The sequence below is a fragment of the Rhinolophus sinicus genome, linkage group LG05, assembly GCF_036562045.2.
Source record: "Rhinolophus sinicus isolate RSC01 linkage group LG05, ASM3656204v1, whole genome shotgun sequence".
NCBI classification, from domain to species: Eukaryota; Metazoa; Chordata; class Mammalia; order Chiroptera; family Rhinolophidae; genus Rhinolophus; species Rhinolophus sinicus.
In genome coordinates, this window is record NC_133755.1 from 102,204,666 (window position 1) to 102,214,574 (window position 9,909).

The 9,909-nt window shown below is 38.1% G+C and overlaps 1 protein-coding gene across 1 annotated transcript; it reads right to left on the minus strand.

Moving 5' to 3' along the window:
* Positions 1 to 656: 656 nt before the first annotated feature.
* Positions 657 to 1,590, minus strand: LOC141571667 (ferritin light chain). The gene has a single exon (XM_074333141.1). It carries the CDS (start codon positions 1,365 to 1,367, stop codon positions 831 to 833), a length of 537 nt encoding a protein of 178 aa, XP_074189242.1. The 5' UTR covers positions 1,368 to 1,590; the 3' UTR covers positions 657 to 830.
* Between the last annotated feature and the right edge of the window lie 8,319 nt (positions 1,591 to 9,909).

Here is a 9,909-nt window from a genome sequence, read left to right on the forward strand (position 1 = left end):
CATACGAGTTGGAAATATTTAGTTTTGCATTTAGTGTGTGCCAATTTCTGTTTTGGATATTGGAAATTTAAAGGTGATTAAAATTGAGTAAGACATTCAAGGAGCTTCTAGAATGGTGAGGAAGAGAATCGGTCATCAGAGCAAGCAAAGTAAAGATGCATGTGGAATAAAACTGAATGGCATAGACTTCTTGGAAGAGGCACATCTTGATGTGATTTCAGTGTTATTTGAGTAAATACATATTTGAACAGAGATGATATAAAACCTCAAGTTGAACAGTATATGGTTATATAGTCAGCACAGAAGAAGTGGTTTCTAATACTCCATATAGCACATTTGGCACTCAGAATTATTGCTTAACTTTTTTTTAATTCAATCTAAAAACTGTCTTTGTAATATTTGGGTACTTTCTGTGGTGCTGGTCTTGACAGAAGAGAACACAGAGATAGCAGAACTCGTAAACACTAAACTTATTGGGAGGACCCTAAAAGGTTTTGTGATGGTTTATTTTATATTAATTTTAACTTGGTTAGGCCACAGGGTGCCCAGATATTTGGTTCAACATTACCGTGTTTCCCCAAAAATAAGACCTAGCCAGACAATCAGCTCTAATGCGTCTTTTGGAGCAAAAATTAATATAAGACAAAGTTGTATCTTTTTTTTTTTTTTTTGCTGCAAAAAGCTTTATTGTTTCAATTTGGTCCACGGCAGGGGAGGGCTCTGGGGTGGTTAGAAGGCTGCCTACTGGTTTTAGGGAGAGGCTCAGGCAAAAGCCTAATGTCAGGGGGATGCAGAGGGGCCTCTCAAAGGCCTCTGGGCTCCAAATGCTCCTAGTCGTGCTTGAGGGTGAGCCTTTCGAAAAGATACTCGCCAAGCCCCGCCTGGGAGCTATTCAGCCTGCGCAGGTTAGTCAGGTGGTCGCCCATCTTCTTGATGAGTTTCACCTCCTCGTCTAGGAAGTGGGTCTCCAGGAAGTCACAGAGATGGGGGTCTGCTGTGCCGGCGGAACCCATGGCATGCAGATCCAAAAGGGCCTGGTTCAGGTTCTTCTCCATGACCATGGCAGCTTCCATGGCATCCTGAGTTTTACCCCACTCATCATGGGAAGGCTTCTGCAGGTCCTGGAAGAGGGCGCGACCACCACGCTGGTTTTGCATCTTCAAGAGACGTTCCGCGCCCTCACGCTTCTCCTCGGCCAACTCGCGGAAGAAGTGGCTCACGCCCTCTAGAGCCACATCGTCACGGTCGAAATAGAAGCCCAGAGAGAGGTAGGTGTAGGAGGCCCGCAGATGCAAGTTGACCAGGCGGTTGACGGCGGCCTCCACCTCGGTGGAATAATTCTGACGAACTTGGGATTGGGAGCTCATGGTTGTTCCGCAATAGGAGTTAAGCTAAAAAAAAAAAAAAGGTGTTAGCTGGTCTCGGAGGCCGAGGATGGCTGAGTTGGTTCCGAAGGATGAGACTGGAAAAGAGGTTGGAGGGTGGTCGGAGGCTGGAAGAAGGGGCGTCCCAGGGTCTGTTCCGTCCAAACACTGTTGAAGCAAGAGACAGATCCGGGGAACGCCGAGGGCACTGAGAGGCGGTGGCTAAGGCGCTGCTTTTGACAAAGTTGTATCTTACTATAAGACCCAGTCTAATATAACATATAATATGATATGATGTGATATGATATGATATGATTTGACATAATATACTACTGGGTCTTATATTAATTTTTGCTCCAAAAGATGCATTAGAGCTGATTGTTTGGCTAGGTCATATTTTCGAGGAAACATGGTACTCTAGATGTGTCTGTGAGTGTTTCCAGATAAGATTAACATTTATTCTGGTAGACTGAGTAAAGGAGATTGCTTTCCCCAATGTGGACGGGCCTCTTCCAAGATGAAGGCCTGAATAGAACAAAAGGCAGAGTAAGAGAACGTCTCTCATTGCCTGACTGTCTTGGAGCTGGGATATTGCTTTTCTCCTGCCTTCAGGCTTGGACACGGAATTAAACTATTGGCTCCCCTGGGCTTGCTGACTGCAGATCTTGGGACTTGTCAGCCTCCATAGTCATGGGAGCCAATTTCTTATAATAAATCTATCTACTATCTATCTCTCTATCTCTCTATCTCTCTATCTATCTATCTATCTATCATCTGTCTATCTGTCTATCATCTATCTCTTATTGGTTCTGTTTCTCTGGAGAATATTGACTAATACAGATTTTGGTAACAAGAGTGGTTCCAGAGGAACAGAATTTTAAGGATGAGTTTTCTGAATTGGTTCTGGGGTTTCCAGAATTGACTCTCTAATCTGATTAGTTTTAAAGACATTAATGACTATTTCTAGTAGTAAAAACATCAATGATAATCCATGTATTGATCTGGCAATAGAGATACAAAAAGTATCACCACTAGAAACTACTTAGCAACTGCTTATATGAAGCAAAGATTTAGGTAACTGTGTATATGATACTTTCGAACATTTTTGCAAGCTAATGAGTTTAATGAGATTGGCTGGTGGCTTCTATTGTAGTAGGACCAAGTGGGGAAAAGAAAAGGATGAGCTCACAAATTTTAATTTGATAAAGAGCAGTGTCCCAGAGGTTGAGGAATGGATTATAAGAATCACATAACCTAGTACCTGAAGGGGTGTTGTTACAGGTGTCAACAGGTCTAGTGAGTAATTAGCAGGAATTGCTCCAATGATGGGAAAAAGAAAACCATGGGACCAAACTAGAGTCTTTATAGGTAGCGACAAGCTTTGTTAAACTTTGAAAATTGCACAGCCCCTGGGCTTGGTACATTTTTACTGGTGTGTGCTCAATAACGGCTGCTTAAATTGGGCTACATTCTTGATGATGGGGCATTTCCCTCCCTGTTAAGGATTTTCAATAGCAATAGAATTGTCTAATGAGTGATGAATGAGTGCTAAGGTGCAGTGTTCCCATGAACTAATAAGGTAAGTTTATTTATATCAATATGCCTTACCTCAGGATAAACATTTCCTTGGCTAGCGGTGTTTTTCATTTTATAATTGGCTTGACTACCAGTGAGAAAGTCAGGACATATAAATTCTAACTTGAGGTTAACTTTAGGGAAGTACATAGCATCTCTTAGCCTCAGTTTTTCTTTTTTTTCACCCTTCAATTAAGTAGTATAGTAATATTAACCAAATCATCAGGCTGTTATGAAAAATATTTTAATTAAAATATCCTCACACCAATGCATCTGTTTGGTGATGAATAAAAACTTAGCACAATGTTCAGCATAAAAACTTAGCATAATGAGGTGGTAATCTCCTGCTCAAAAGGAGGGAGAGACCTGCAACAGAAAGTTCTGAGATTCCTCAGCCTTACCTGGGAAGGATTACAATAATAATCATAATAATAATAGTGGTAAAAAAAATAGTGCTTACCATTATATAAGACCAGAGCCAGAAATTCTATACAGAAGGAGGGTGACAGTCTAGCTGAAAAGAAGTGGGGAGGCTAGGAGGCTTGTCATGAGGTTGCATTGGCACAGCACTTCACCTAAATTTGAGAAAATGACAACTGCTAAGAATGAAAGAATGGGGATGGGGCTGTTGGATGGAGGCGGGATCCTGAGCGTGGGGCGGTGTCAGGGTGCCTCACTCCCTGTCTTCACTTCCGAGGAGCTGCTACTTGATGCTGGCTGATACATGGTGCTTTGCCTTTTCAGAACTCAGAATAATTTATTCACATCAGTACACCTACTGCAGACAAAATCCTTATGTCGTCTTTGTTCAAAGGAAGTTTTATTTGTTCTGTAATTTCTACTTCATGTCATTGTCTCAGAGGATGATGCCAATCTGTGTAAGACTGAAATGCCAAAGGAAGTTCTCCATGGAAGTTAATGAAATCCTTTTGTGAGATACACATCATATTGTATATGAAATTGTCTAGTATCAAGCAACAAATATTTGGGTGACAAGGGGTTAATACTCTTCCATATATAAAAAAGTTCAAAGTTTGAGTATTACACATCAATAATTAGGGCAGGATGAAAATGGTCTTCATTTGGTCTGGATAAATGTGTTCTCTCTGCCCCAACCATTATGTCAATGATGGCCTTATTCTAGAACCTCTTAAACTGGTTTTAAATATCCCCAGTCATCATTCTTAAAAATGAAGTATTATCTCCTATGTACATTAGCTCTTGAGAGCTTTCATAGTTGTAATTAAGTAGGCATAAAAGGCAAGGAACACTTGCAACTCAAGTTGAATGCTGGTTTGTTTTATCAAGCAATTACAAAGGTTCTCCTGGTTGGTGATTAAAAGTGGATTAACAATTTGAGGTTCTTCCTTCAGGAATATCAGTCTCATTTCTTTAGCAGAGACGGTGAGGCATGCCTTGGGGCACATGTTCCAAGTTGTTAGGTCCAGTTTAAGATTCCAGATTGAGTTTTATATATTCAATGTGCATGTGTGATATTGGGTTCTTGAGCTTTGCCTGCGGCACCCTCTAATTAATCATTCTACAGGCTGAAAAACTTGTGCCCGATCCTTTCTGATTTGTCAAAGGAGACAGAGAAAGTCTTAGTCTGGAAAAGTCTTTATCTGGTAAGTGTCACATCATCTGGATTTTAGGATTCAAACACATTTTCTTTTTAAAAGCAGTGACTTTACCAAACCAGAAAGACAGAATATTTGCATACATTACCCATCATTCACACACATTGGCAGACAGCGGGCTTGATACAGCAAAGGAAAGGAATGGCTATTTAATAGTTCTTTTATTTTCCATTCAGATCACACATACTTTTACTGAAAGAGGCCTCACAGCACGGAGTCTGATATTACAGCAGTGTTTTCAGAAGCAATAATTGAATACTCCTCATTAAATTGGTTCATAAAAGAATCCTATTAAAACCAATACAAATAATAAACCTTGAAAATGCTGCTTTAAATTCCAAGAGGGTAGCAAAAAGCAAAGATATGCTATAGTAACAGTCTTCTTGTTCATACAGTGATTTCAAAAATCTTGTGTGCTGAATTTTTCTAGGCCAAGCAGGCCCCTCACTACTGAATAAAAGACCCAGACAGTATTTTAAATGTATTCAATCCAAGCCTGTGCCTTTTACAGGCAGACCTCTCCAAGAATTTATCTCTAATCCTGACTGGATACCCAGCCGAAAGGCTAATTATCTTTAATCACTTAATTAATAGGTAATTCTTACAAAGAGGCTAAACACCTGAACCCACCCAAGTTCTTTCTGCATGGGCAAATCCTGCTGGTTCTATGTGCTAATTTCACTAAATGAGAATTTGGCCAAATTGTATGTTGTTGCAAATAATGGTAAATGTATCCAATTAAAAAATAATAATGAAAAAGTTCTTTTTTGTTCCCTTTTAATCACAGAGGCGACTGTGGAAGGCCCCCAATGCACAGGGCATATGGCTCACCTGGCAGACCCAGATGGTGCTGCTGGCTCAGCCTCCCCGAGCTCCATTCTGGCAGCCTTCACTCCTTCCCTTAGCTCTCACTCCTCCTCAGCCTTCCAGGTGCACTGCTGCTTTATGCTGGTCTTTCTCGACAATTTCCCCTTATTTTCTGTCAGTGTGTTCTCTTCTGAGGGTTTTTCCAAACTTTTCAGGTTGCAGACCTGTTTATGGTCTGACCTCTGAAGGAGATCAACATTCACATGGACAGGCATTTGGGTCTTAGCAAAGGGGTGCTCATGCCTTCTCAATTGCAGATCTCAGAGAACTGGAATGATCCGTCTTAGATGGTTATACTTATTTCCCCCAAAATAAGACCTAGTTGGACAATCAGCTCTAATGAGTCTTTTGGAGCAAAAATTAACATAAGATCTGGTATTATATTAAATTATATTATACTATAGTATATAAGACCCGGTCTTACATTATAGTAAAGTAAGACTGGGTGTTATGTTAATTTTTGCTCCAAAAGACACATTAGAGCTGATTGTCCAGCTAGGTCTTATTTTTGGGGAAACACTGTATGCTCTAGTTCAATGTTTTCTCAGTATTTTTCTGATCTGAAAAGTATAAGGGACCCCTTTAGCAAACTAAGCACTTTTTGTTTTGCTTTTTATCCTCAGCCATGTATTAGAAACTGTTGTTAACACCAACACAATAATTATAAAAAACAAACAACAACCAAAATACTGGAATGTCTCTAACATTTCTTCTTGCTCATTTCAATGAATGCTGCTCTTTTGTTTCTTTCCTCTACACAATATTTCTTGTATTTTCTTATTACAGTCTTTGGATACTAGATCAGTGGTTCTCACACTTTACTTGCATCAGAACATCTGGAGGGCTTTTATAACTCAGGTGGCTGGACTCTATCCCCAAAATTTCTGATTTGGTAGCTCTGGGGTGAGGCCAGGAAATTTGCATTTCTAATAAGTTCCTAGGCAATTCTGATGCTGCTGGTCCAGGGGGAGCACTTGCTGTAGAGATAAGAGAAACTACAGGGGTTAAGCATTGTAGTCTGAGAGTCAGTTATATCAGTTATAATCCCTACGAGGTAGTCTCACAGCTAGTAAAGCTCCCTAAACTTTAGTTTCTTCACTGATAAAATGAGTTTAACAAAACATCCCTACCAGGGTTGTTAAGAGGAAGAAATGAGATTATGCTTATGATTTGAAAGAAAAGGGATTATGATGGGTATTTTTATTGTTATTACTTTTTATTTATTTAAGCACCCAACTTAAGAAAAATGTGTGTCTGTCTAGAAAATAAGAAAACAAAATCCTGTTGGGGGATCTTGACAAAAGAGTGATTCCAAAATTCACCTGGACGTTCACAATGATAGCCAAGAGAGTTGTGAATGGAGGCTCCTCTTTTGATGGGGATTTTTACCCCACCAGATATCAAAATGTATTATAGAGTTATAATACTCAAAACAGTATGGTATTGGTTAGGAAAAGGCAAATAGATTAAAGAGGTAGAGTAAAAAATTTCTGCATCACACACAGTCACTCATACACTGTATATATGATTTCAAGTCAATGAGGGAAACATGGACAATTAAATGATGATGGAGCAATTAGTTATTGATAGTTTTTTAAAAACTGACATCTGCCTCATATCACACAAAAATAATTTCTGAGTAAGTTTCTAAAACCTAGAATAATTAGATATCGTGAAAAACCCTTTGCTGGATAAAATACAACAAATATCCATTTGAAGGTACAGTTAAACTTGCAAGAAAGTAAGAAACATTCACAGGGGCCAAAAAGAAGAATTAGGAAACCAGAATGTTAAGCAAGTCCAAGAATGTTCTGAGGGTGTTTGTTTATAGCAGAAATTGGAAATGGGATAGGAGACAAGGCCCTGGGCTTATGCAGGATGGGAGCTGGAGGTGAGCTTCCAAGTAACACAGTTCCTTGTGGTACATCTTCAGTGAGACAAGGGATGCTAGAAATTTCCATCTGATAGCAAAGAGAGGTGAAAATGACACTTGCTTTTATCCATCTGGACCATGGGGGGAAAACAGTAAAAGAATCCTTTTTATACTAATAGAAAAATCCTTTTTATACTAATAGAAAAAGCCAAAACAATCCAACAGAAAAATGGAAAAAATAAATGCGATTTGCAAAAGAGGAACCACAAGTAGCCAATAAATATTTGAAAAAATGCTTAATTTTACTAGTGATTAGGCAATTACAATGAAAAAAACAAAACGAAATATCTGTCAGACAGGCAATATTATAAATCAAAAGATATCTACCTTCTTAGTCTGTTTGGGCTGTTATTGCAAAATACCACAGACTGGCTTATAAACAGCACAAATTTACTGCTTATAGTTTTAGAGTCTGGGGAGTCTAAGATCAGGGTGCCAGAACCATCACATGAGGGCCCTCTTCCAGTCACGGACTTCTTGTATCCTCACGTGGTAGAAGGGGCTAGGGATCTCTCGGGAGCCCCATTTTTTTTTCTTTCTTTTCTTTTTTTTTAATGCACTAATTTAATTTATGAGGGCTTTTAAAAGGATGTGATACTGGCACCTCACACCTGTCAGCATAACGGTTATTAAAAAGACAACCAGTTTTAGTGAGGATGTTAAAAATCGGAACATTAGCACATTGTTAGTGGGAATGTAAAATGGTGCAACCACAGTATCGAAGTTCCTCAAAAAAATTAAAACTAGTAATACTATATGATCCAGCACCCTTACTTCTGAATATTTATCCAAAAGAATTGAAATCAAGATCTCAAAGAGGTTTTACCATTCTTATGTTCATTGCAGCCCTACCATGTTTCCCCGAAAATAAGACCTAACCAGAAAATAAGCCCTAGTATGATTTTTCAGGATGATATCTCCTGAACATAAGCCCTAATGCATCTTTTGGAGCAAAAGTTAATATAAAACCCGGTCTTATTTTTGGGGAAACACGGTATTCACAATAGCTTAAGTTATAAAGCAAGGAAGTGCTGACAGAGTGATGGGAACATGTCAAAAGAACATAGGAACACTACTTGACTGTCTAAATTTGAGACAATATGAATGTAAAAAATAATGACAATAATGGATTATAGCTCATTGAATATAAAAATAATGACAAGGAAACAATCAGAAAAGTCCAGATTATAGAAAAAAATTTTAAGACCTGGCATCTTCAAAAACAACGTGAATACCATATAAAAAAAACAAACAAGAAAAGGCAGGGTACCAAGTTAGAGGACTAAAGACACATGACAACTAAATGAAATATGGGCTGCATGATTGGATCTTGGATTTAAAAAACACAGCTAGAAAGGACATCTTTGTAGACAATCAGAGAAATTTGAATATGGACTGTAATATTAAACAGTGTTGCTCCAATGTTCAATTTATTTGGTATGATAATGATGTGTTTAGGTAAGAGAATGTTCTTTTCCTTAAGAGATGTATGGAATGTAATTAATGGTGAGTTTTCATGCTATCTATAACTTTCTTTCAAATGATTTGTCAAAAAGTATATATGTCTCTGTGTGTGTGACATTAACAACCGATGGAACTAGGTGAAGAATATATGGTATTCACTGAACTGTTCTTTCAATTTCTTATAGCTTTGCAATTTTTCAAAATTAAAATAGTAGAGGAATAAAAGGCAAATAAAAAAGTCACCATCAAGTCATTAAATCATTATTTAGATAGATAGGAATATTTATAGATCATGCAATTATTTTAATTTTTTATAAATTAAGGCAAATGTAAAAATAAATACATGAGTACATTAAAGTATAAATGATGTACATAGAAACCATCTGTCTCATTACTTGACAGATGAAGACATAGACCCACAAATAAATTAACTCTCCTCTAATGTGTGTAAGATTCCATCTCTCTGAGCTTCATACAGCAATTGAAAATCAAATATGGTTCTTTGACTACTTGAAATTACCTTTGTAGTATGTTGGCTTGAGGAAGCTCGTTGTATGACACTTTATCAGAGAAAACAGTCCTATTAAATATTTTGTTTTCTTCTTTTTGTATCTGCTATTTTTCCTCTCACATTTCATTAGGGATTAAAATATCAGTTGGAATGCTTTCTATTTCCTAACCCAGTTCTTCATAAACTGGTGAAGCAGTTGGAAGTCTATTAGAGCTATTGAATAAGGTGGTAATGATGCTGAAATGAACAATAAAGCAAGAGTGTTAAAACAGATGTTAGCAGATTTTATATTTTGAAAATGTACAGACTCTTCTGTCCTTGTGTTAGCAAGGATTCATCTTCCAGCTATGGGTCATCATAGATCATGATGTCACACATAATTATGTATTAGTACCACCTGCCTGGAGAAAGAAAACTGTGTGACACAAAGATTGTTCCCGAAGTTCAGCTGAACTGCTGGGTCCATATCCTGCTCTGTTCCTGACTGGCTGTGTGACTTTGGACAAGTTACTTAGCTGCTCTGTTTTCAGTTTCCTCAGATGTAACATGGGAATAATA

What these genes read in the sequence shown, in the direction of transcription:
- LOC141571667 (XM_074333141.1), bottom strand. Translation starts at nt 1,367, where the DNA reads ATGAGCTCCCAATCCCAAGTTCGTCAGAATTATTCCACCGAGGTGGAG.